Source organism: Diprion similis, chromosome 2 (genome assembly GCF_021155765.1).
Source record: "Diprion similis isolate iyDipSimi1 chromosome 2, iyDipSimi1.1, whole genome shotgun sequence".
NCBI classification, from domain to species: Eukaryota; Metazoa; Arthropoda; class Insecta; order Hymenoptera; family Diprionidae; genus Diprion; species Diprion similis.
The window spans coordinates 5,982,278-6,010,238 of NC_060106.1; the positions used below are offsets into that span (position 1 = coordinate 5,982,278).

The 27,961-nt window shown below is 40.5% G+C and overlaps 4 protein-coding genes across 9 annotated transcripts in view; 2 read left to right on the top strand and 2 right to left on the bottom strand.

The window, feature by feature from the left end:
* LOC124410895 (ankyrin repeat domain-containing protein 6) overlaps positions 1–21,685 on the top strand; it is a 77,499-nt gene extending 55,814 nt beyond the window's left edge. For 4 of the 6 annotated variants that reach the window (XM_046889625.1, XM_046889618.1, XM_046889598.1 and 1 more), the window contains 6 exons: positions 17,289–17,498; positions 18,212–18,310; positions 18,571–19,722; positions 19,835–20,123; positions 20,730–20,972; positions 21,440–21,685. In XM_046889625.1, coding sequence (XP_046745581.1) covers positions 17,289–17,498; positions 18,212–18,310; positions 18,571–19,722; positions 19,835–20,123; positions 20,730–20,972; positions 21,440–21,606 — 2,160 coding nt within the window. In that variant the 3' untranslated portion in view covers positions 21,607–21,685. The remainder of the gene's footprint in view (positions 1–17,288; positions 17,499–18,211; positions 18,311–18,570; positions 19,723–19,834; positions 20,124–20,729; positions 20,973–21,439) is intronic. The other 2 variants (XM_046889642.1, XM_046889607.1) reach the window with 2 other exon arrangements.
* LOC124410921 (ERI1 exoribonuclease 2-like) lies at positions 2,632–3,725 on the bottom strand. Its single transcript, XM_046889654.1, has 2 exons — positions 3,582–3,725; positions 2,632–3,495 (listed from the first exon to the last, which is right to left on the bottom strand). Exons 1-2 carry the CDS (start codon positions 3,611–3,613, stop codon positions 2,808–2,810), a joined length of 720 nt encoding a protein of 239 aa, XP_046745610.1. The 5' UTR covers positions 3,614–3,725; the 3' UTR covers positions 2,632–2,807.
* An 835-nt stretch (positions 21,686–22,520) lies between the features above and the next one.
* LOC124410927 (CDK5RAP1-like protein) lies at positions 22,521–25,351 on the bottom strand. Its single transcript, XM_046889669.1, has 7 exons — positions 24,906–25,351; positions 24,485–24,730; positions 24,048–24,258; positions 23,640–23,960; positions 23,243–23,564; positions 22,901–23,050; positions 22,521–22,810 (listed from the first exon to the last, which is right to left on the bottom strand). Exons 1-7 carry the CDS (start codon positions 25,258–25,260, stop codon positions 22,556–22,558), a joined length of 1,860 nt encoding a protein of 619 aa, XP_046745625.1. The 5' UTR covers positions 25,261–25,351; the 3' UTR covers positions 22,521–22,555.
* A 17-nt stretch (positions 25,352–25,368) lies between these two features.
* On the top strand, positions 25,369–27,783 carry LOC124410934 (PEST proteolytic signal-containing nuclear protein-like). Its single transcript, XM_046889682.1, has 3 exons — positions 25,369–25,532; positions 25,989–26,188; positions 26,915–27,783. The coding sequence occupies exons 1-3, from the start codon at positions 25,493–25,495 to the stop codon at positions 27,155–27,157; spliced, it is 483 nt and encodes a 160-aa protein (XP_046745638.1). The 5' UTR covers positions 25,369–25,492; the 3' UTR covers positions 27,158–27,783.
* The last annotated feature ends 178 nt before the right edge of the window (positions 27,784–27,961 follow it).

Sequence of the window (27,961 nt, forward strand, 5' to 3'; positions counted from 1 at the left end):
CCTATCGTCGAGTTACTCGACGCCGATAATGATTATTCGCTGCCCAACCTCGATGTAAACTTTGTTCAGTCCGGTAGTGTATAATAATACAACGATACCAGCTGAAACATAATTATACACAGGAATCCGATCGTCCGTTCTAAACCATATGCATGGCTGATATACCTGTTACGGATTTCTATCTATAATTAAACTCCAAGTATTACAATCGCTGAGTGAGTGTACGGATTTACATCCATTCTTTATTTATTCTTGTGTAATTTTTTTTATCAATCACTCTCCAGATATACCCAGTGGCTAGCATTGTTCATGCATATCCGGGCGTTAAGGTGGGACATGAAGCTACATTGCCAAGCAGTATTGGTATGACGGTGTCAAGCAGCAAAACCATCTTTCAGTGAACTTTAAACTGCTTAAAAACAAAGACAAAATCACCGTTTATTGAAGGCTTGTGCCAACGGCTACCGAAAGACATGTTTGTACCTTTACGCCGAGGCATGCGATGAGGCAATGCAGGTGTTCTAACGGTGATGATGCAGATAATATATACCGCGTGAAGAAACATCGAGCTGCACCTTTGTGGGAATGCATAACCGCAATCTGCACTAAATAGATGAAATTAATGTTTTCGAATGGGCATGAGTACACGATCGCAGTGCGACTAAATCGGCGAAAGTTCAACGGCGTATAAAGGCAATCTAGTTTCACTCTTGTAGATCAGGTGAGGCCTAGAGGTACTCCGAAGACTAGACTGTACTCTAGGAAGGCTGGTAAAGTCTATGAAATCCAGGTTGGTCTGATACATGAACAACTGTAAATAGAGTACGAAGAGATGGAATTGTGGGAACTGGAATTGAGTCGAGTTCAATGGATGATAAATCGTTAATAACAAAGCGCTGCGCCGTTCATCGATCCTATACCTATTACACATGCACATGCATATATGGTTCCTTACAGCATTTGCAACAGCACTTATGTATAAACTTCTGCAACAAGATTACTCTTCCCATGCGAAGTAGCCTTCAATGGTAAACTGAATTTTACGATTACGAAGGGTAAATCGAACTGCTGATTGTTGCAGATGAGTCAAATGCAATTTCCAGTGGGTCTTGAGGCTTGGAGTAGGTACTTACTATACATTCGCGTACCGTTGGATAATCATTCCGGAGATTTGCAGCCAACTGCTTAATGGAAGTACAAGCTAAGAAATTCCTGGATTCTGAAGAATAACTTAACAGTGACCAGCCTGTTTTATTTCGTCAAGACTTCCACGATTCTGCCCCGTAGATCCGGGGCTTAATTGAACGTTCAGAGATCGTTTCACGCGCGGTAGATCCACACCGTGGCTCAGCTTTGGGTTTATTTGCTTACCTGCAGACACTCGAAGCGCGCCTTAGAAAACTGGCTTTCGTTTGAATGCCCAGGTATTGTCAGCTCGTGGTTAGACCAATTTCAAATACGGGTACCCTGCGTAGGTACATGGACGTGAATGAAAACAACGCCCAGGGCGAGTATGAATGCATCTTACGTTTAAATTCCGCACGACACCTGGCTTCGTGCACGTTTTAACCACTGCTGGGGAAAATCCTCGAGGAATATAAAATATAAACGTTCTGAGGCAACATCAATCGATTCGGGCTACCGCAGTGAGAGTGAGCATCCATATTGGATACGCTATAGCTGTAAAAGTGAAAAATGTTAAATATGGGCGGAGGAACAATGCGCCGTAACGAGCAGAGGAAGCAATAATGTCCAGGTACGCTATGCCGGCCATGTTTTCACGGCAAATACTCTCCACCACGTAGTTCGCTTCACCCTCTGGTTAACGGAGAGATAACTTTTGTCTAGACTCCTCTATACTCTTGCAGCATCCTCCAAGAAATAATGGTAATGTAGGCAGGTTCAAACTGTGATCCCGGTGCTGGCTCCGTGACCCTGTAGCCCGCACAGGACCGATGGCTCAAGGGACTTTGTGGCGTCGTGAACGTTACAGCCAGCAGGACCTTTGCTCCGTAAAGTGAACCCAACACGATATTCAACGCTTCTAAACTTACTTTCGTATCCCTTTCTGACGGTGATCGCTTATTTTTCCGTTCATTCTTCTGTGCGAATGATAATCTCACGGAAGATCAACCGCCTGGTATTGTGAAACGTAGAACTTCCGTGATATGATGCTATAAGCTACCGTTTGTACGATAGATATACCTTTTCCATTTGTATCTATAACCTTCTCCCATGGGTCTACGAGTACATACAACTTTATTCTATAAGCCATTATACGCAGGTTACAAACATATTGTAAAACAGCATGAGATTTCTTGCTAGAACTACGCTGATATCTGGTAGATTATGTATACCTACCGGTACAGTACTAGCTCGTGTACGAAGGTACAGCATGCAGTTGCGATGGTCCTGTTAGACTTTGTGCGATCGCATTAGACGCATGTAACCAACTACCGGACTGGAAGTACGAGGGAATTTAAACATAGTAATTTCACGACACAAAAAACTCAGCTATTATTATTAAGGTCATCTAACTGTAAATTTACATGTTGTAAAAAATTTACACACCATGATAACTGCATCGAGCAAATTTGCATAATTACAAATAGCGGTATACATACACGGGGGAAAAGGGAACAAATTGCAAATCTTTCTAATACGACATTAATCAATGTACGGTAAACAATTTTAATATTAATATCTTTAACCTCTAGCATTAAAATCCTAAATAACAGTTTTACGTAAAACAATTTCCCTTAAAAAAAAAAGTTATTGTTGAATATATTTCAGACGTGTATTAAGGATCAAATCCTCGACGTGATTTTCAGTTCGTATCCCTTCTCGCGCATGGCCAAGGCAAGGTTTGCTATATTAGTGGCATATTCCAAGCTAAGATATTCTTTCTCCTTCCATTTTAACTTCATCTTGCCGATCGCATCTTTCATATCCTTAGGTACCGTGTTGTGATGTTTCATCCATACAGCACGTAAATCGAGCCAAGTAGACAAATGCTTAACGTAAACGAGTCGTTTTCTCCGTGCTTCGATCGGCAGGCACGTTCCCAAGTCCGAATCGGACCAGATCACCGGGATCGTAACGGGATTTTTAGGGTCTTGCTTCGACGGTAATTTCAAGCCAACGTCCTTCTCCAGTTTCACAAGCCAATTCGAATACAACATGAGGCAAGTTTTCAGAGGAACTCCGTTATCCGCAGCTTCCTGTGATACTCCGGTAGATCGTACACAATGGCTTGACAAAGTTGGTTGCTCGGTTGGCATTACGTGCTGATGAAACGCAGCGACGATATTCTCCGTCGCCAGGCTGACTACAACAGCTGCGAAGTCTATGATCTCGCCGTCAATTCCGGGTGAAGATTCATCCAGTTTTGTACTTTGAAGTTTCAGCGCTATCAAGTGTTGCGGATCCTTTGGATTTCGCGAACCACCAGCAATACATTCTGGTATCACTAACCGTTCCACTAGGTTCAACCTCCTTAATAGAAACAAAGGGAATGATCATTCTTCATTAATAAAAGAAAACATACCGCGTGTACACAGTAGTTCACTCAGCGTTCATACCTAGCTAATGATTCTGTCCTATCTTCGGCCATCGCCTGTGTCAGTTGACAAAAAGCAATGCGGCGATGCAGGACATCCGATAACGATGAAAGAAAGTGGAAGTTGATGATGTTCGGAAGCGTCTCGCCAAGCAACCGGCCTGGCTTGCTCACCGTCCTTCGTTCACTGTCTATTCATATATTAAGGCACCGGTAGTCACTAGTTGGATGTTTCGCAAACGCACCGTTAGGTTTCGCTGCGTTCTGGAATGCTACTCGTATACGGTTCCTGACCCTAGGTGGATCAGGTTTTCGACACCACGTGTTTGCCTCTCTGTAAAATTATCGGTTGTCGATGCACGGGCCAATTAATTATACCCTTAAAAGTACAAATGAATTAGGTGTGTACTAGATGCAGTATAAATCGCAAGGCCAAAGGTATTCAATTTACGAACTTTAATCACTAATTCCTGAGGACTTCACAGTTGGCTGTGACAATACCCGTAGCTTCACCCTCTTACTTCTATTTTCTCGACTTACACCCTCTGTAACAAATCGTTTTCTCGTCTGAAGAGCATTGCAGGTACAAAAACTAATGGTTTTATTTACCTCCGAGCGCCAGATAATAGTCAGCTCGGTTGAAGTTGAGCCATAACGCTCTAGAGCGAATTGCAGCAAACACCGAGTGAGAATGCTGCTCAGGTAGACAGATCATAGGTATAAAGTCGGGAGGAAATACCGTCCTTTAGCATCAATTAATTTACTGGGATCCGAGGACTGTGGTTAGCGAAGAAAGACGCAACGTGCGGCGGCTCATCTTCATAGTATAACTTTCTCCAGGTCTGGTTGTAGGCTCATGCCGCGCCGGTAGTAGCCCATTAATTTTCGTCGATTAACCACTTTTCTCAGAGACGATAAGCCTAGCACCATGACGGATCCAACGCTTCAAATTGTCATTGTCGCGTGCCAACGACTCGTCAGACAAGTTGGCACGTACCTATTCCAATCAACAATTTCCTGCATCTGCTGGAATAGCGTGCTCTTCTTCTTGGCGGCTGTGAGGACTATCAGAATTGTGAGGGTAAAACACCGGCAGTACTCTGAAGGTGAAACCAATATATCTGACTAATGAAGCAATTATTTGTACTTTGATTTCGATTTTCCAACGGATTCATCGACCCCGATTCAACGCGGTGTTCTCTAAACTATAACGAACCCAGTGTAACAGCTCTGCTTCGAAATGGTGTTGTTAACCTATCGGAAGCCCGAGGCTCGTCTCTTTCCCTCTAATCTATCGTCTTAGCCAAAGGCGTCCATTAATGCAAGTTCACTTCCTCACCTGCAATTACACGTATACTCAAGAACACTCTTTACGCAATTTCAGCTCTGTTATTTTCTTCAACTTGCTGCACCACCATTATCGGATCCAAGCAGGTGTACTTGACTCATGTAGCACATCTTCTCCTCCGCAACTTCGCGATAGTTTATTACGCAACGTATGGTAGCGATTTGTACGTGTCAAGAAGCTTCTTTCAGCCCTTCCCATACCTGTCTATACAAGAGCAAATATCATGCAGAACTATTACCGATACTGACTTGAATAAGTCTTCATCGCAATAACAGTCAGTCGTCATTGATCTTCGAATACTATTGCTGATACAATTACTGATCAGAATCGAAAGCGCCGTGCACCATTCCCAAGAACAGGGTGAAAGCAAGGTACTTAAATTTATTACGAGACTCACACTCGTGAGATATCCACACTCACATACACTCATGCACATATGTAGCCATCCTGAATCCAGGACCTATCATTACTAGTTATTACGCCGGCGACTTGAAGCGATGCTGCATTTCAGCAGACGACGTATTCCTATCGGGTAGGTACTACGGGTGCACTCACAAAGTAGTTTAATTTATACCCTTCGATAGCTTGTAGGTTACAAGTATTTCATAATGGAGTGCGACGGTTTCAAAAGCCGCCGTGGTTTGGGATTTTTTAACGCAAACAACAGACGGTATAATTTAGTCGAAAGTAGCAGTCTGTACGCCGTAACAGCAGCAGCAGCAGCGAGTTACTGAAGTAATTAAAACAGCCGTGAAACGTTCTTTCCTGCTGGTCTCGTTACGAGCTCATGATAATTGCTTCGTTGCTGCCACCGCCGTGCCCCTTAATCGACCCCGTTGTAAGAAGAGATTCTTCTGCAAAAGCTCATAAAGATCCCTGCACATCTGGAACAGTCTACTGTACCTCTGTAATTATGACACTTTGTTGAAAATAATCAACGAGTCATTTGCTGAAACTTATTAAAATCAATCGAGAAATTTACTTTTGCCGCAAACGTTCATCCCGTTTAGGGTTGTGAAACAAACCTGTCCGTATAAGGAAGTTTACATTACGGCTAGTACCTACTTAGACATCAAACGAATACTGCATGAATAGCCGTATATTCCTACAAGCACCGTGGGGTTTTCGTGAAATTCATCATCCAGGGATAAAACTTATCCTGACCATTTATTTCAACGTTTGAATTAGTCATTGCGCTCCAGGCGATTCTACTACTTCCCAGGGGGGACTGTGCGATGCAATTAATAACAGAAAGTACGTACGTTTCATTTTTATTCAATTCCGTATATATAAGCTTATAATAAGATTAGACTTTATGTTTCAACGTTTTTTGTATACATATAAGACGCCATGTACAGTAAATCACTGTGGGTGGCATTATACATAACGTCTGCAAGGGAAATGAAATAATTTAATTCACCTTGTAATCTAGTACCCGTACGGTGTTAGGATAAAAAAGAAATACTTGTATAGAATAATATTTTTCGTTCAATTCGACGCTGCCATTAATCAGCTAAATCGGTTAATGAATCTTACAAGTATGTTTTACTGCGGCAAATTTCAATAGGATTATACGGACGTGCCTCTGTATAATATTAAACGGATGAATATTAGTAACAGATGAAGGTGACCGTGGTCAGGTAATCACGCTGGTACCTATCATTAGATCTCGAAACGAATCACAAAAATAATTCACAAATTAAACAATCCGCTTTGAAGAGAGGTACAAAATGCACCCAAGTGTAACACAGTAAGTTGTTATCACAAAAATATATCCGTTGAATTGCTATTCTGAGGGAGTAGACGTCATAAAGAATTTACTCAATCATGACTGACGTATTTCCACGATCACGATATTTTGACGATCATCCGAGTTCTTGCTGTAGTTCGATAAAAATACAGATAAAACTTATCCCGACGTGAATAACACCGCAAACACGATTACCAGTCGTGCTGGTCGTTTGTTTAAGAATTAATTGCCTTACTAAATTCGTGACGCGCATGTATGCATCTATGTTGCAACCGATAGCGAGAGGTCGCTTCAAGTGGAACCAGAATCGGATTAAACTCGTTCGTATAATATGGTACATGCTCTTCACCAGGGCGATAAGCCTGAGTGACGTGAACACGGCCCACCAGGCATCACAGCAAAGACCGATGCCGGGATTAAAAACATTAATGACTCTTCTAATTCCTGCGAGACGTACTCAAGCTACATGCTGAAGAAACGGATATTTGCCGCACGCAATCTAGGCTTTTCAATTCCAAGCAACGGGTAGTAAATTGACGATTAAGTACAGAAATCCGCAATAAATATGTGCGAGATGTACGATCGATGGTCTATTAAACTGATCGTTAAATGGCCTCTTAGATACCGGTGCTAGATCAGAAGGATTTTCTCCGTAAATCTTTGCTAAGTTGATTGTAAATTATCAAACTGCTTAGCGTTGTTAGAACCGGTATAATATAGAAGTGTAGACTGATTTTGTTCACACGGAACGGTTACAAGGTGCCATTGTTGTCTTGACCAAAGAGTTTCGAAGGCAGACAAAACGATGTATCCATGAAAATGTACACGAAGTACCTGCTGAGGTCGCTCAATCGTTCGTCAACTTCTGTAGTCGAGTTCAAGTTCCTTCACTATCCTAAGCAAAATCCCGCATCCAAAAGCTTGATGCAAGTTCAGGCATATCCGAATATCAGAATCTGACAAGAATTTCGGGATGCATCAGCGTAAAAACTGGAAACTTGAATCCGTAATGTGCGTTGTAAGTAAGGGTACGCCGTCCACGTGCGTAAAATGGTACTCAACTTACATTGGTCAGACAGGATAGCGTAGAGCAGAACGGTGACTTGCAAGTTGTACGAATAACGATCGAACAGTGAATAGGTAGCTCAAACATGGCAGAGGCATTCAGAGGAAGTTCTTTACTGTCACTACAGATGGCAAACTGAAGTTGGTATGCACATGGCGTACAGAGCATGGTCTAAGTTTTCGAAATGGTACTTTTTCCTGACCGCGCTGCTATACGGTAGAGATGATTGATTGGAAGTATCCCTGGAATTCTTTTCCAATCATTCGCTTATATTACAAAAGTTCTCGACATTTGGCCCAATATCTTGATGTTCGACTTCGTCTTCTCGACGTTGTATGTTTACTATGGTCGGATTCAACCTCGGTCAGACTGTACAGAATATCTTGATTTCTGATATAGATTGCGGGATACACAATATGCAGACGTATAACTATCCATAACTGCATGCATCTTACGTTTACGAACAGAAGGTAGGTATCGATCTTAACTTCTAGTCGTCTTTTACTGCGGGAACATTAGATTGGCCGACTCTGTGGTCAACCACTTTGATCTACCAATTCGACTCGGAAAACCTTTGATCTCTCTTATAATTACTTAACCCTTTCAAGGTAACTTCTTTCTCATAAAAAAGCAATAGCTTTCTAGGGTTCCCTCAGTCATCTCTAGTACCGAGACGCTTGCAATTATTGTTCGCAGAGGTATGTACGCAATCGAGATCGCAACGATCTATTCACGAAGAATATTATTTTATCCTTCGTGTATGAGAATAAGGAATGGACCAAAGCGTGTTCTCTGTATAATTACCATAATAAAAACCAGATCCAGCATACTCCTATTCAACAAGATTCTGTGACACGTATATGGAGTTTTCTACGCGAAGTCAACAAAAGTAGACTGATATTTTCCAATGTTGATAAATTTACCTAATCTAAAATCCACGTATGTCTTAATCAAAGTTCATTTCGTATCGAAAAAATATTTGGAGATAAACAATTTGTGTTGTAAGGATTTTTCCCACACTTATGGTCTAATTCATCCTTTCGATGCCTAATATCCTCGGATGAATCATTTATCACCGTATAAATGTGAGGAATCGGAAAAAATTGGCCAAGTTATTTGTAAATCACTGATTTTCTTCAACTTAAAGTAATTGATTCGAACTACTCGCATGATTTTTGTATTCAAAACTCTACATTCAAAGGATGATAAATGGTTCGTCGAAGCTAAATATAACGCATCTTGAGGATGAATTGGGCCATTATTTTTCATATTTATTGGCCATAAAAAATTTTTTTGTTAAATTTATTGAATGTAGCTGTACTTGTTACCCTTGAATTGATTCACATTGCGAAGTCAGAATTTTTAAATTTCCGCAAACCTGAAGCACATAATTGAACGTCTGCTGTTGCGGTATTCAAACGAAAACAAAAACTGCTTACACATAATCCTCTCTGCTCGCAAATATGCAACAAACAATTTTCCACTCTAGAGCTCCGCTGTGCAGGTTTCACGCGTGAAGTGCACGCTACACCCTATGCGCTGTATACCTATACGATATACATCTATGCACGTATTTGGTGCCTAGTGGATGCTCTGTTCCTGGGCCGCGTGGTCCATGGCATCGCCGTGCGCAGGTAAACGCAGGCTAATAATGATCATAATGATAGAGCGCAAGGGAAAGGAAAGCACAAGATCGAAACTGAGACGGGTAATAAATAACAAGAGCACAATGCATCTCGTTGCGGGAGATACAAGCAGGTAAGCTCGGGTCCATATATTTCTACTCTCATAAGGGAGACGAAGACGATCAGTATTCGGTATGGCGAGGGAGTGGTTCCATCGTTGCAACGTGAAGTGGGCTTGGGTTGGGTTGGGTGGAGTTGGGCTTGGTTTCGTTGGCTTAGCTTAGGTCAAGTTAGGCTGGGTTTACCAAGGAGGAATGTAGTGCCTAGGCCTTGAACCAACCCGAGCCACCCGCGGTCCTTTCAGACTTCGTTTAGACGTCAGAACGCGGACTACCTCAAGCTGCGCAAAAGATACTCCACGAATGATCAAAGGTTGATACATATGCATATCCAAGGACATGTCACTGTGTGCCAGTGCTTTGTACCTGCACAATTGATTGATAAGCAATTCGATGAGGGTGAACACCAAGGAAGTCCTTTACAATGCTTCTACCACATTAGGTCCATTCTTTGAAACGGGTTTTGCGAAATTCGATTATCTCATGAACGTTATAAAACGAAATGATATTATACAATAAGTACGAGTAATTTTTAATTGCCTTACGCAATAGGTTTTTCCTTGTTCTCTACGTCTTTTGACGTCGACGTTTGGCACTAGTATTTAAATTGTTCCGTAGGTGCGTAAAAATTTTTACTTTCATACATCGTCTAAAAACAATCTTTCTCGACGTCTATGTGACTTTCCTGCTTTACCTATAATTACGGCTCACCACGATTGTGATGCACAAAGACTTGAAATCAGTTAAGAAGCTATACTGCCGCAAGGTTTTCTTGAGTTTCTTTGAGCTTGGGTGTCTGGTTCTTCCGCTTCTTGTTCATAGAGTTATTCCCTCTTATAGAAAGACGGGATGGTACCGAGTTCCCGCTGCCATTCCTGTAGGCATAGAGGCACTCGTATTTACGTCCATAATGTTTCATTCAGAGTGACGACGAATGTTGGTATATAAATTAAACTTTTATTGTTCTCACATGGCGGTTACCACGCGATAGAATAACCCCAGTAAGAGCTGCGTTCTTTACTCGTCGTGACTGGGATATGCGCGGGCGAATGGGCGAATGGGCGGGTGGCCGGCATATAGAAGACAGCTGCACCTTCGTGCTGTATATGGAATTATAAACGTACGTACATACAGATGCATATTCACGGTGGTACACGGTCAGAGTAAATATACCACCATATCCATATCGAGCAGGTGAATCTTTTCTGTGCCTCACGATTAATTCGGTCCATTTTTAGGTGCTCGCGTATGCTTTGCAGAACATCCGCTCATTTACTCTGCAACTTATTTCAGAATAGCGAGCCGACTTATTTCGCATACATTTAAACGGGTGTCAAAAATATCCGTGTATGAATTTTATACTCGAATTCCTCAATTTTGTTCACGCATCTGATGTAATTTTCTCTGCAATGATAACGGCTAGATCCGCATTTTCTACATCTAAATCAAAACGTATTTATCTTAGTCTTTCAGCATAGCAAACTTCTCAAGTTCGTGTTCTAGACCAACATCAGCAGAAAAGTTTTAGGCTTCTTTGGCAATATTTCTACGATTTACTGTCGGTGCAAAGTTCTCAGTACAGGAAAGAAAAGAAGCGCGTCATTATTGATTCGTCGTAATCTGGTGATTTATCTGAAATTTAAACAGAAAAACTTTACTGTTAGGTCAGATGTAATTTTCATGGAGTACATAAATGGTGCAGGAGATTGGTACGTGTGTGTGTGTGTGTGTAACTTCTGGATGTCAGGTGGCAGGTGGTGACGCAAGATTGCGACCTTTTTACTGGAATGACATGTGGCTTCTGTCAGGAAACAACTGCAACGAAAGAACGGTTACCACGGTGAGATTTCAAGCCGGTTTAACTAACGAAGTAAACTTTGGTGTTCCGCAGGTAGCAACGCATTATCTTACCGAAGTATTTACCTTTACCGAGACGCGGTTTCTACTCTAAACTTAATTCGCAGGAGGTTTTTTATTTTGCGTACAATTTGTTGGAATTATATCCACCATTATTTTCTTCCAGTGCGCACGAAATTCTTATGTGTTTTTACAAATCATCTGATACATCGATTTGCGAGTATCGACCAGAACAGAATTCTAGTTTTAATTTTGTGAAGATCGCTTTTTATACGTACAACATGGAATAGCTAGTAGACGACTGATTTAAATAAACTTGTCGATGCTAATTCCTTCGTAGTATATCACCTCACTAGTGATTCATTGGAATTAAAAATTCGAGACTGCCTCGTGCGACTTGTATCTGCTCGAGATAAGGATCTCAGTGAATTTTACGCGGTGAATAATCATCGGCAAGACTCGGTTGGTAATCGATTAAATTCGAATTTGTGTCAACCGGGTCACCCTGTGAAAAATTCCGAGACGTGTAGCCGTTGAAGTCGCGTAATTGCAACGATCGACGTTGGTGCTTTTTTGAATTCGTAAATTGCGAGGGATCGCGCCAAGGCATTCGCTGCAAAACTCGGGCTGCAGAGCGGAGCGAATTAGCCGTGCTAACCGCTTCGTGGAATAATCTGCTCTAATTTGCGTACGGAATAGTATTGTGGACACTTATAGCGGAATTCCGAGGCACGAGTCGCGGCGATGCTGCAGGTCGAGGGAACGAAGCTACGAATGCTATTAAACGAGCGAGTGTCTGCCGCTGCAGGCAGGCATCCCCGCCTTATGCAACACATCTCAAACGAACTTCTATAGTATATCCACATGCCAGAAAGAACAAAGGAGATGAACTCTGCGAGTTGCCAAGGTCGACGCTTTCCGCAACAATTCCGGAACGATCGATGCAAGCTGCTCTCGTAACCGCGGTCCATTTGTCTCTTAGATATTTAACTTCATGTCCAGATACCTCCGAATCGCAGATCATTTAATAATGGACAGTAAATTGTTACTTGTAAATTGGCCAGCACGATCAACTTTGCTGGCTTCAACTTAACGAATGCATGTGTATCGATGAACTTGTTTATTGTTAGCCAAGCGACAACCCGATAGCCAGAGCTTACTGTAACAGAGTGAGTTAAACATTGGAAAGCACCTTTCGAGTACATCGCAGATTATTTATCTAATTACAAATGGTTTCTTTTTGCGGTAACCAGCAGCGTTCACATGGGTATTACACCATATTATAGTCTTGTTCTATATGGTAGGTGAAGATGTAACTAATACCGAGCGAGAATCTATGTCTTCTTTGAGAGGCTACATGCCTTGCGGATCAACTTTACCCGTAAGAATTTACAAGCCTTGCATTCGTATGATAAAGGCATCGCAGTCTGCTCTGAATCACCGACAGCTTGCAGGTCTACGTCTATTTTTTCTATATAGCGTTGTTTTTTTATTTTTCAACTTGTTCGCCATACTGCCATGTACATATACATATATATGTATAATATCATGAACCTAACAAACAGCAAACTTGTTCGAAAAAAGTTATGGCCTACCGTCAAAGTTCCGACACCAGAAGACTGCACTGCGCAACGATGGTGCCGATGGTCCAGGGTCTCGAGCTTACACTGATCAAAGTTTACTTAGTACTCATGGTTCCGGATACTTGGAGGGTCTGATAAGAGGCTTCTCGAAAGTACCGCGGTTAACAAGGGTACGCCGATGGTGGTTTGTTCATAATACATAAAATGACTCGGGTCTCATGTGCGTTGGCACGTTCCAAGTGAACACTGCTTTTAAGTAAATACCCACGAGGGTCTTGACATACAATGAAATAGTTTGAAACCGAATCTGTTTGACTATCTTTCCGTACGACACGGGCACACTCAGAATCGACTGATAGACGAGAAAAGTTTCTGACGAAGGAAAGAAAAATGGAGCACTTGGCACACATGGATCTTATTATTCGTGTTGAACTGTTTTAAGAAACGCTAAAGTAATGTGCCTTCCTGGTCATTGCGGGGATCGTATGACCTCCTTCTGAGCTGATACGAAAGGCACTTATGGATCTACATCGAAAAACGTATACAACGTGGCAAAATGATAAATGAATATTATACCGTTGAAGCGTGTTCAAATATCGTTATGATACGCCCGCGCGTTACGGTAGCAGAGAAATCATTTTAAGCAGCCAGAGAGAGACTTTCACGCCACCGTATTTATGCTGTAAATGTGTGAGGTGTTCGGTTGCGGCGATGTTCGGTTTATAATCGTGGTTATCCACCGCAAACCCCCTCGTTTACCTTTTGCGCTTTTTGTTCACGATTTTTTTCTTTTCTTCTCTCTGCTCATTCTTCTCTATCAACACTGTCGAAGAAACCTCCTGCGGTTTTACGCTCAGACGCATATAAATGTCCCCTGAAAGATCTTTGCATTAATTTTCTCAGGCGTGGTCTTTGAAACTGTAGGTAACACTTTCGCGTCTTCGTTCGTTCACGTTCGCCGCATGAATTTTGAATTACAGATGACTAACCGTGAAACTTTATGCCTTTATCTTTCCAACACATTCTGATCAGGTATGAATGAATCACTCTTTCAGAGTTGCTTGTATAATCAATTTTGTACTGGAATGAAGCGTACAAACTTGTGAAACGAACGACGGCGTGTTGATCGAAGCCTGCGTTTTAATTACTATCGAAGATAATTATCGATCGGAATAAAAATTTCGATTTTGACCTACTGCAGACTGAATCCTTCCTCAGCAGTACCAAGAGCTTGCAATTTCATTCAAACGTCATTTATTAGAACGTCGTAATTACGAGCCTTTCCGAGATCCCGAATATCGAAGAAAGAGCAAAAAATCAAAGAAGCACAAAAAATAAGACACAGCAACGATGCGACCTTATAGTTTTTGTCACTGCGTGTACCGCCACTAGGTATCACTGCTTAGTTCATTGACCATCACCGGATCCCCAGCGAGATATACGAAGCATATTCCTGTACTGTACGTATATACGTTCCACATATATATATATATATATACATACATACGATACGCGTTGTACTCTCTTCGGCCTTCGTATAAACCTTTTCCACCGCTGTACACACCTGGAATCTCAGTGAATACGTAACGTTTATTCATGTGGCCGTATCATACAGCCTGTATACACGCGTGTGTGTGTATTCACACAAAGATGTGTATGTATATACTTACTGATGTACAAGGTTACAGTGAGCAGAAGAGCAAACAAGCCATTGTCAAATCTGGCTCTCCCATGAAACGAGGTACTGACCGTGTGGATTTTCGAATAGACAAAGTGCGTGCACTTGCGGTTTCATAGAGTATGCCTGTACTACTTGTGGGTGTGCCTTGATAGATTCGACTTTGCATTACGCAAAGCCCGTTACAGTTGTTAGTTTCTTTATACAGATGAATTAATTTGTCCTAATTATCAGGTGAGAAATATGTGAGAGTGAAAATATGCTGTACAATCAGATAATGTGTATCCTTATATCCTATCTACGTGCGATTGAAAGAATGACATAGCTGTGTGCTACGTTTATATCTATGTATAACGTTGGATGCATATATTCTACTCTCAACGCAGCAAGTACTGGTTACCAGTCCAATTAGTCCTTTGGAAAAGTTGTGTCTCAACCGAAAAATAAACGAAATACCGTCCAACTTGTCAAGAAGATTATGCATCTGGATAAGATACGCGTCAATGCCATACCCTTAAGAATGTCAGTATTAATTAAGGACACGTCGCAACTGCACATGTCAAGGTCGTTCCAAGGAATATGTAATTATTTCATATAATGGAAACGACACAATGTAACGCATTTATTAATTAAAACATATATTAACATGCACACCTCAGGATCATTGTTGTAAAATAACAAAAGAGAATCCGTGAATTTTGGAAAGCCACAAAAGGTTCCTCAGCTTTTGTGGATTAGCTCTGTACAGAAGACTTGATAGAATTGGCGCGTCGATCTGATATATTTTCATGACAAATAGATGTGACCACGAGGTTTTTACAAGGTGTTACTCCAGTTTTCATATCACGAAAGTAATAATATTATAGAGGTTCACACGAGTGCGATTTCCCAGGTATAAGATACACGAAATAGAGATATTTTTTTTTATTCCAGCACATATCAAGCTAAAGATGAACAAGTTGGAATTTATGAGGAAGAGATATTTGCGTGAACATTATCCCCGATACCCCGAGGACTAGGCGAGGCTAGGAAGTACCTGGGTCGTATAATAAGCGGCGAAGAAATCGTTCAAGGCACCGTAGCGTAGTTGTAACTTGTAATGTCTGAGACATAGAGAGAGGTAAGACGGATCCGTTCGCCCCAGGACACTGCCAGGAAATTGCTACAAAAAGATAAGATCCCGAACGATATCGAGTGGATCTTACCAGCCTCAGAAAACTCTGATGCCGCATAGCTGTATAGTATAATCTGTTGTAAAATGGAGTCGGAAAGCCAGCAGCATGTTTTAAAACTCAGGAAAAATCTTACGCTTTTGGGTGAAATGAGGAGAAGAATTACTGGAAGTGAAAGATGGAACGAAAACCTAGATATCCGGGCTGCAAGTAGATGCGTATGACGTATAAATATGATTCAAATCGAATGTAACGAAATATTGAATTGCGTAAGCAGCACTGATCGAAATCTGATAACTAATTACTGTAATTAACTTGACATGGTTTAGCTGGTGGTCAACATAATGCGAATATTATGATAGAATCTCTGGACTCTGGTAACGCATGCCCACGATAGAAGCTGGCATCTAGAAGTTAAAATTGTTGGTTGAACGTCGAGGGTGAACCGAAAACGGAACTTTCTATAGAATGTAGATGATATCGGAGGTTGCTTACAGACTCCCAGTCCCTTGAAGCACCTAGGGCGTCTGATCTAAATTGAATAGACGTTTCGTGATGCATTGCGCGATGTTTCCTACCCGGAGGGAGCCGCCCACGACGATCACGTCAACGGCACTCTTCATCCACAGATTCACGTCTCCATTATAAGGACGTACAGGGTGATTTGTTTCAATGCAAACTCGGGATATTTTCGGAAACTTGCAGACGAAGATTAGCAAATTCTGAAATTAGCAAGAGGCATGTAGCTAACGATAGATCATTAAGTGCGTTAGTCAAGAATACAGTTAAGCACCTTACTGCAACATAATCTCCAAAATATTCGTTCTTAGAAAGCTCGAAAGTGTTCACGTCGGCGAAACTATAACTAATATATCGGAATATCTTTGATCCTTTGGAACTCTACACTATTATCAAAGTATCTGACGTCTCGAGTAGCATCCAAAATATTTTCCAACCACGATTAATTAACATAAATCACCCTGCAGCATATGCTTGTATCTCCTAATCCCGTGATCTACGATATGATTGCCGACGTTTCTAGGTATGGAATCAAGTTACAAATACTCTCTCAATTCTGTATAGGTTTTTCTAAAACGTAGAGGTCCTAACTACCCCGCCAGTAATTTTTCAAGAAGATAGACTCCTGCGACAAGCAGACCGTTTCAAATATATCACTCGAGTATAATCTAACGCCATCGCTTGAGTAACTTGATACTGAATATTTTCATAAACCCACGTGAGAGTTTTGTTGTACGTACGATCAATGGTGGAATAGAACTATTCGACGAAACAAGTCGTGATCCCCTCCTCGAGGACTCGTTACATCCATGTGCCTATACACCCTATTCACTAAAAACTTTTTAACTACCTCGAGCATTCGGTATTAAATTTGGAACCACCGGCTGCAACGTTAGGACACTCTGGCATTGATATTTGTCAAGTTTCATCACACGGATTTCACACTTTCAAACGCGATACAATATCAATATTGAAGTAGCTGTAACTGTTGCCCTTTGCTCGTTCATTTCAGCACGGAAACTCGGCGCTCCATGAAGCTGCGTGGCGAGGATATAGCCGAACAGTCGCTGCACTGGCGAAGGCTTTGGGCACGCAACGAGCTCCTTTGCATGCCCGGAATCTCGCAGGCTTCGCACCTTTACATCTAGCCTGCCAGAACGGTCATAATCAGAGCTGCAGAGAACTCCTTCTGGCCGGTTGCAACCCAGACTTGCAAAACAACGTGAGTATCATGTAGTTTGCTTTGTACTACGAATATTTGTCGTCCAAATTATATGGACAGTTCGGTGGTCCAGGCGTCACCGATTTCTTTATCGGGTCACCGGAAGTGCAGGATATTCTGACCACAAAATGAGAAATGTCACCGCTTTGTATCGTGTAATGACATCGTTACCTCAACAAGGTAAAAGATATACAAATTCGAATGAGCCGTAGTACCTTGTTGAATGGAATCCGTAAAGGCTTGAATTATGTCACGAATGTGGTTTCTCTCCTGTTCACTGATGCGCGAAAGACGCGGACCACCAAGGCCCCGCTGATAGTGGTCTAGATCTCAACGATGAGTCGCCACTCACCGCGGGAAGCAACTTCAAAGAGTCTTGCTCGCGTGCCAACTTCCCATGTTCTGTTTACTCCTTGCTTCTTTAGACTCGATTAATAACGATCGGCGATTACTTCGCGATGATCGGTTTATTAAACTTCCTCATCAATTATTTTTTCAACAGAAAACCACACCGCAAATTTGACTTGATAATTGTGTGTTTGAACATGGTATTGTACCAGATTGTTTTAATTTTCACTTTTTTGACAAGAAATGAACGATCGTGTTATAGATTTCTTGTTATTCTTTAAAAAAATGAAAAGTATAGAATCGATTATTCATCGAACTCCTTTACTTCGACAGGAATTTATATGCCTTCTTTCGTTCTGATTTAGTACGGAGATACGCCTTTGCACACCTCCGCACGCTACGGACATGCAGGAGTAACGCGGATCCTTATCTCTGCTCTCTGCCGAGTGTCGGACCAGAACAAAGTGAGTACCAAAATTCTTTTGTACAGATTCAGTTCAAGGAACATCGATTTTGTTTTTCTAAAATCAAAAATGAATGAGATATCAAATACAAGGTGAGACAGAAAGTTAATGCTAATGTTCTGCATTCTCTGGAAACATGATAATTTTTACCTAGGCAAGAACTCTGACTCTTGCAAATTTTTTCTCCATACATGGATATATTGTGAATCGTAAATAAAGATGTAAATAAAAAAACTAACTCGATTACTTAATTTTTCCAGAACGGTGACACTGCGCTGCATATCGCAGCTGCAATGGGCCGTCGTAAGTTGACACGAATATTACTGGAGGCAGGGTGCGACCGAACGCTAAGAAACAAGCAGGCAGAGACGGCAAAGGACATAGCTCGCAGAAAGAACCTCTCTGAGATCCTCGAGATAATAAGTAAGGCTCGAAGCAGGAGTCGAGCGCGAAGCAAGAGTCGGGACGAAGAGTCAAAGGACAAGGTAGACGAGGGTGGAGAGGTGCCGCAGGTGAAGAGTGCGGGCAAGGGTGATAAAAAGCGCGAGAAAACCGGGAGCGGTACAAGCGGTAGCAGAGACAGTAATTCGAAAAAGGAGAAGAAGAAGCTGAAGGGTGGCAAACAGCACAAAGTGCACTTCGAGAAGGCTGTGGGCAAACAGTGGTCCCCTTATGGTTGCCACTACTATCCGGACCCGGACGCGTTCCCTCAGCCTCGACTGGATTCCCTCCCGTCGGACCCTCTCGCCCGGGGAGAACAATACTACCTCGACCTTGCTGGAAACATACGGAAAGGACCGGTCGGCGTCGGTTACACTTGCTATTGCGCCCCGTTCTTCAGACATATGGAGGCCAAGCTCGAGAGAGACAAAGCTGAGCTTAAGGCCCATATAGATCAGGCCCACGAGCGGCTCGACCTCAAGGTTACAAATCTGGAGCGACGAACCCGCGGCCAAATTTCGGAATTGACCCGGTGCGTCGTCGCCGAGAGAGCTCGGTGTGACGAGAGACACCTACACCTCCAGCAATGGATTTCTCGTGGTACTCGCGGGAGACACAGCGAGAGGCCACCACGCCTCTCGACCTCTAACCCCCAGCCTCCGACGCGCGCCCGCTCCTTGGAAGATCTTCTTGACGACAGGCCTCACGACAGGAGTTTCGAAATACCTGGTGAAACCCCAGCCCACGGAGGCAGCCTTGACGACCTCGACATACCCGCTATTCCCAGGCTCAGCAGATCCATGCGAGATATTCCCTCCGGGTCTGGTACTTCGAGGCCGACATTGAGGGTCCTCGATGTGCCTCCGCGACTCAACGAAACTTTCGACGGAGATTTGAAACGGGACCGAACCTCACCTCTGGGCGCTGCTATGTCACCGGCGTTGGGCTCGAGACATCAGGTGCTGCAACAGGTATATACTCGCATTTACGAAGCTCGTGTAAATGCTTGAATTTGATATCGCTACACGAGTCGTTTAAACAAACTGATTATTTGAATTAAGATATTTCTGCGTCATTGCACAGATTTCCGGATCTCACGACCGCGTGACTAACCCTCACCAAACCGACGTCAATATGAATTGCAAAATTGGCGAAGAAAGTCCCCGCAACGATTGGAGAGGAGCTCCGGGACGGCGGAGCGTTCACGAAATGATAAGACGTTTTCAGAATGTACCTGGCATGCATAACAGATGGAGGGGACAACGTTCTGGAAGTAGTGAACCGACGAGTCCGGACCATAGCCAAAGTTCACAAAATCAAAGAGTTCAGCCTCAAGGAGGTATGAGCAACGGATGGCGGGGTGAGGGTGAGGGTAAGACTTTCTTGCAATTCAAATATCCATATTCAATTAAGAACGAATCTTGTCCGTTTCTTTTTGCATGTAGTATTAGTAGTTGTAGTATTTGCAGTATGTACACATACAAGTGATTTTTGCGGGATAAATTCTTGATCATTAGGATTCAGATGAAGGTGAAATTATACTTCAGCACCTCGACCTGTTACTTTCTTTAGTGTGAAATAATACTTGACATTCAAGGAGCTTTGAATACCAGTATAGAGCCGAAATAAAATTACAAGTGTGTCTAACAGCGCTCATTTTGATTTTGCACCAAAGTTCAAATGCACCCGACGAATATAAAATAAAATCGATATTTTCTTCGCTACAGTGAACCCTGCAAAATTGTCAGGTGTTATTACACACCAAATATTCTCACTAAAGGAATAACCTTTCTTCCAAATATTTGATAAGTAACTTTTCTTTTCTATGAAGTTAGTTGTCCGTTCGTACACGTATTACGTGATCTATACATATATTCGTTTTTCTGTACTGTTTCACTAAACCTCTGGACGACAAGGGTAGAAATTTACAAGATATTTAAGAGAACTGTCGAAGTTATCAAATTTTCTAAACACACAGGTAATGACTCAGAGAGTAGCGAAGGTGAGGATGACGTTGTGCAGCCGGAACCCGTGAACGGAGGACTCGCCGTTAAAGAAATAGCAACCGATGGTGTCCGCTACGAGAGTATAGCCAGGATGCCTTACAGGTCTCGTAACGCGGTTTATAGTCCTACCCCACCCTTACACGACGCGCATAACGACTCAGGCTACAGTACACGCATGTACGGGTCAAGCAAGGGTGCTTCTCCTTCCCTGTCAGGTCTGATTTAGTATTCTCAACGTCATGAATCATGCGAATGTCCTGTATTGTACTTGTGTCAGAGAGGAACTGACGTTTTTAGTCTCCAAAGTCTGCTTATCATAACTTTGCTTGCCTATCATTGTACACGTTGAACATGTAAATTCAGGAAACATTCGTTTATAGTTATATTATCACTATGGTAATTGAAATACTGCCGAAAAGTTATTTACGCTTTATGAAAATGATCGATTTTTTCACAATTTTCACAAATTTATTCCGATGCAGAAAATATTTGTCATTACTTACATGCACATAGTTTAATTTTGAAGGCAAAACATGAGCTGCCATTTTTCTACTGTTTTCTGATATTGAATATAAACTTTTGGGTAGTACCGCAATTAGATTTAAAAACATGGATTCAATTTTTTTCCATCCTAATATTTATGCACTTGTATTTGAATGACTGGCTATTATATTATTTATAGGGCAATTAGAATGTGACGGAATCATACCACCAGCATCACAAGGACCCTACCCCAGCGGTGAGCAGCTAGCTGCTTTACTCGAACAACCACGAGGACGCGATCTTACCGTTTATGAACGGACAGCGGACAATGTCGTAATCAACATTGGCGCTGCTAGTTTAGTGTAACAGGAATACCAGAGATGTGTTGAACCTATTAATATACCTGCAATAGTTTCTAAACGGAATAGAATTTATTATAAAAGCAGGCTGACAATGAATGTTCTTCCGCAGTCAAAGTTCATTCACGTATCCTGATGATTTTTTTTTTCTTTTTTTTTTTAATCTACTGAAAACCATTTTTACACGTATACAAATGAATGACTCAGCGTAATTAGGAAATTATTAATCTGGTAATACGGCGCAAAACGGGTTATTTTGTAAGCTATTGCGGGAAAAATTAATATTAATTTATAATCTGCGTTTACGTCAGATGTGTTCATATTTTTTAGCGGCAATATATATTGCTGATATAGATTGAGACTGCGATACTAATATTCAATAGCTATGAAATTACGATACGTTATAATATCAGATGGCTTCTGCGAATTTGTAAGTATTTTTATATACATAATTTTAATTGTAAGTTTTAATGAATTGTAATTACCTCCCATCACTCGTATATAATATTATAAGTTCAAAGTAAGAGTAATTTTCAAATTCGACACATCATATTCATCAATTCACGTGCAGAAAACGAAATTTTTCAATCTCGATTACAATGTCAGATTGAATGTTACGAATTCGTATGTTATGCTCTATACAATTTACAAATCAAGAAAACTAACTGATTCTGCATTGTGAAAATTTTTGACTTGTCTTTAACGATACCTGAATCAGACGTTAATCATTACGGAGCAAATTACTAAATTCGTGTTTCATTTTCACATTAATGGTAGTTGTAAAAATGTATGTATATTATCCATGCCATACATTAGCAAATTAAAAACTGTTGAATAAAAATCTATTTATTTTTAGTTAATAGTTATCTAAACCTACATTCTACAATGGGTATGTATGTACAGTTTGGAAAAACGAGTAGCTAATTAATATTTATTAAAATAATTTTGTAAATTTTTTACAAATTATAGGCCATCCTTTCATAGTGACTACCAGTACTGAGTGCATACTGCGTAATTGAGGAGTGACGAAGCGGAATCCCTTTAAGAACCTGCGAATTAGCATTAACTATCTGCACAACAACGTAGTCACCGGCTTTAATATTACGGCTTGCAGTTATACGTGTATTGTCTTGTATTGAACCACCCGGAAATATCACTTTTGTATTGCCACTGGTTCGACCTTGCAGATCAAATTCGGATTTTTTACTTTTCTAAAACAAAAAAAAAATTATTTCAAATAAATATTTCACATAAATCAAAGATAATAGTGTACGATATTTATAAAGGTTATTTTTACGTACCCCTTCAACGAGGACCAAATATTGTTGCCCGATCATTGCCTGATTTAATTTTTGCACCTCAGTTCGGTAAATTTCAGTCATCTTCTGGAGTCTACATAGTTTTACTTTGTCATCAACATTATCCTCATAACGTCGATGCGCGGTTGTTTTCTGTTTGAATCAATACAAACATAACTTTAAAACAAGTTTATTGACATAAATTCGAGAGTTGCATAAATTGTAAGATTTTTGAAAGTAACCAAATTTTTTCAAATTATGTAACAAATGATAATTACTTGGAAAATGTGTAATAGTAACCAGTAAAATGTAACAGGAAAGTAAATTTTATAGACCTGTACTCACTTCTCGCATGCTGTAAGCAAATAGGTAAGCCATATTGTATTTGACCATTTGCATGAGTGAAATTGTGTCTGCAAATTCTTCTTCAGTTTCACCGCAAAAACCGCAAATAAAATCGCTCGATATACTGATGTCTGGTATGATTTCGCGTACGTGCTCAACTAAACTAATGTAAGCTTCTCTGGTATAGCCTCGTCTCATTCTTTCCAAGACCATTGAATTTCCACTCTGAGCAGGTAAATGTATGTTGCGACAGATGTTAGGTCGTTCGGCTATCAACTGCAATACTTCGTCTGGAAAATCTTTTGGATGGGGTGACGTGAATCTGCAAACGGCAAGATTATTGTTACGTTATTCGGTAATTACATTTACGTTTTTCATATTTTCATGTAATACAGACCTTATCCTCATTTCTGGGTTAATCTGTGAAACTTTGTCCAACAGATCGCTGAATCTCAAGCCACCAATTTTCGGTTTGTAAACAGTTTTGAATCCTGCTGCCAATTTGGATTCACTTTTTTCTGAAATCGAAAATTTTGACTCCGATAAATCCCTAAAACTATTAACGTTTTGTCCAAGTAGAGTAACCTCTTTTACTCCTTCGTCGGATAAACGTGATATCTCATCGAGAATGCTAGCGATTGGACGAGACCTTTCTCTGCCACGTGTAAAGGGAACTATACAGTAAGTGCACATGTTGTCGCACCCTCGCATAATTGAACTGTTGATCACAAAAATAATGTATTATGCGATGGAATGTAAGTCTTAGTAAGATTCAGGTAATGACTAATTAAAAAAATTGCATTACACAAAGGCAGTAACGGAATCTTGATTGATTCGAACTGGTGTCACATCGGCATAAGTTTCATCATACGATAAAATCACATTGATAGCCGTTTCATTATCTTCTGCAAGGGATAGCAATCGAGGTAAGTCCTTATAACTATCAGGACCTGCTACAACATCCACTACCTTGTCCGTCTCCAGTAGCTTATGCTTCAATCTCTCCGCCATGCAACCTAAATGTTGTGACAAGCAGTTAGAACTACTGCAGATATGATAGATAAAGTTTCCAAAACAACTGCCTGAACTTGTCACATATGAACTAGAAAATGCGTCGACAGTGTTTCTCTTAGATAAGCTCAGGTAGGTCAATTTTCTGTGTTAATAGAATAATGAAGATAAGTTCCTGAGTAGAACATCATTCATGAAATGTATAATAATAAACGTTCTTAAATTAATCACCTAGCAAACCAATTTTGAGTGTTGGTTTGTCAGACCGAAGACTTCTCCATTTTTTATAATGTCTCAAATGAACAAGTTTGTTCCATATTTTCTGTTCAGCTGCATCCCGAATGGCACATGTCACAACCAAAATTACATCGGCATCTGTTATGGTATCGGTCTTCTGATAGCCAGATTTCTTCAGAATTGACCAAATGATTTCTGTGTCGCTCACATTCATCTGACATCCGTAAACACTAAAATAAACTGTAAATTATATGTGCTATCACTAAATTATCATATAGTTTGTGCTGTTCACAGACCGACATTTCACAACAATGCAACTGTTTTGCAGCAATTTATGCTAGCTTTTCGAAAGATCATCGTGATTAGAAATCGGAATGAATTTGAAAATCCACAAATAATGAGTAAATCAACTTACCTTTCCGGTCATTACCGCAAATTGTTTCTAAATAAGGAATACGTTCAACCTCTGTAGAATACCCTGTAGCATCTGACTTGATAAAGTCTTTCAGATCAGGACCTTCACTAAGACTGGGAAAAGTTCGGAGTGGCTTTTCATTCTGAGTGATAGAATGTACTTCGCGATCACGTACCAGTTTCGGTGTAATTGAAGCATTCTCATGTTTGGCACGATATATTTGTAGGTTATGTTTTGAGAAGTTATAATTGTTAACACAACCAAAAACCCTCCGATAGTCCGTACCTAATTTGCAGCAAGCACGGCGATTTATGCTGAGCCCATATCGGTAAATAGCGCACTTTAACCCGCTCATGTTTCGGCGGAACAATTATGCAAGCCTAAAATTTCCCTCACACCCCGTCATAATGGCGTCAGAGTCGTTGGATTGGCAGCCCTGATTTCGACTGACTGCAGCCTGGCATCGTATGTTTAGTAACGATTTTTACGTTCTTCAGGTCGGTAGGTCCAGTCGCTCTCGCGGTTACGTTAATTCCGCGCATCAATCTTTCACCTGGATAATATTTTAACAAGAATCCGCGATAAAAATGTCGAAGAGGAATAGCACGGGCGAAGATTACAGAAAAGGTTTTGTTCATTTTATTAGTAATAAATGGTATCCCTTTAACGGTAAATTACATCACCTTCACTTCTTCACTCGACTGAGAGCTGCTAATGTTATTTACATGTATATGCATATGTATATGTATGTGTGTAATATGTATGCTGCATATTCACACGCAATCTGCACCGTAAACTTGTGTGCGTGTTACAACGTATCGTGCCTGATATAAATCTAGTCATAGAATTTTTATGTAGCTACGTACATCAAATTTTTATACACTAATCCGAGAGTCTGAAGCGATATTTTAGCTTCAATTTCGTTTTTCTTTCTTTCTAAGTTCATCGCAGCTTTTAATTATTTACTCTTTCTACGAGTTTAGTGCAATGTTAGTAACGTAGCATGCTGCTTAAAAAATTTCCGGTTAATAAGTCAGCTTTGTTTAACTTGATCTGAACTTTGCCAGTGTTTGACGTTGTCAGGGTCAAGTGCCTACAGAGCGGCGGATCGCAGAGGGGACGACTGGGAAAGGGATCGATCACCGCTGCGCGATGATCACTGCAACGAGACCAGCTCTGACCAGACTAATCACAAGAAGCAGAAACTTACTTTTGGCTTCGGAAAGAAACCTCTACCCACCGAGCAGAAGAAGGGCATCCAAATCAAACTGGGATCAGGATCTGTACGTATTTTGGACCGATTTTATACAGTTTTCTCATATTCAATCAGACTTGGCATATATCCTATGTCTTGAATGAATTACACAGTGATTCGTCACAGTTACAAAGACAAGAAAATATTAGATTCAGGTTGTCATAAATGAAAGTCAATTCAGCCCCTATTTGGTTAGCTATCGCTCAGTTACTTTCGCAGCGAAAATGTTCCATCATTGTTTGTTAATTTCTTCATGTTACTTACCATCAAATACCAGTAGATTTCATCAGTGGCTTTCACACCACATAAATAACGGAAACGTAAGGAAAATTCTTTTAGTGTTGAAAACATTTGTAGAAACCGTTAACTGCAATCTTTATTTCTAACCTAAATTAATGCTTCAACGAAGAGCAATATCTTTTTATAAAGCATATCGTATGAAAGAAAAGAATAAATTTTAAATAAATACTTCTGGATAATGTGGACATATACATGTTTCCTTTAGATAGCCAACAAATAAATTTCATTTCATACTGTCAGATATGGAAAAGAATTAACATCTTGAGTTTTATGACCGAAAACTGTTGACCTATCGAAATTTGAATTTTTGTGAAATTATACCAAGTTTATGAGCATTCAGACTTAAGCTGATCACCATGATTTTGCAATTGTTCACTTTTTTCTTGTTCTAAAACTGTTTCAAATATACTTTATGTTGGAAAAACCTGTTCACTAAGTAATGAAACAATTACAGAAGCCTAGCGTGAAACCAGCTGTAGTTCAGAAGCCGACAGTTGCTTCAGTGTTTAATGCCGATGATGATGACGAGCCTGAAGAAATGCCTGCCGAAGCAAGAATGCGAATGAGAAATATCGGTCGGGAAACACCGACATCGGCAGGTCCGAATTCATTTGGAAAAACGAAACAAGGATTCTGTGATTCAAAGAAGATATTTGAGAAGACATTAAAGAGGGCTATGGAGGAAGCTCATAAATGATTTATTGAACTATGCAGCATCTATTGAAATCGACTGTTGTTAACTATACATTAATTTAATAATTAATTTAAAAGGTATCTACCAATACTAGCTTATCAGTAGAACCACAGTTATAGAGGGAAAAAAAATTCTACTAAAAATTGAATCGATAAAAAGATATAGCACCACTTGAGATTCGTGTCTTTAAGAAAGAATTTCATTACCAGAAATATAATTATTATTACAGTTAATCGTGAGTATAATATAGCAGAAGAAACTAATATCATTGTCATGTAGAAATACCATGTCGTTTCACGTCTTCGCTGAACAACTATAACGTCTTTAGTTTTTATGAAGCATTCGAACCTGGTGATAAAATTCTTTCGGATAATGCACATCTGCGATTTAATTAAAATTAATATCTTACATTCATTAAAATGTTCCAAAAAGAACTTTGGATACATACCGTTTTTACCTGACTCATACCTTTCAAAATGATACAACTCGGATAGTATTTTTGAAAGTCTGGACACTAATAAAACTCCTGGTATACCAACTGTTTTACCATTTAGATAACAAGAAATTATCGCTTTTTGTACAGCATGTAAATTGCAATAAACAATCGTACAGACATTTTGAAAAAGAAAGAGACAGCAAGATTAAAACTTTCCCAGAAATACTTGTAAACTTTATTCTTTTATAAGGCAAAATTTATTCCAATTAAAATGATGTTCTCGTATTCTCGCATTTTTTGTGGCAACCATAAAAAAACTAGGCTTGATCAACCAAAGCAGAGCTTAGAATTCAATTATGCTATTCAGTAAT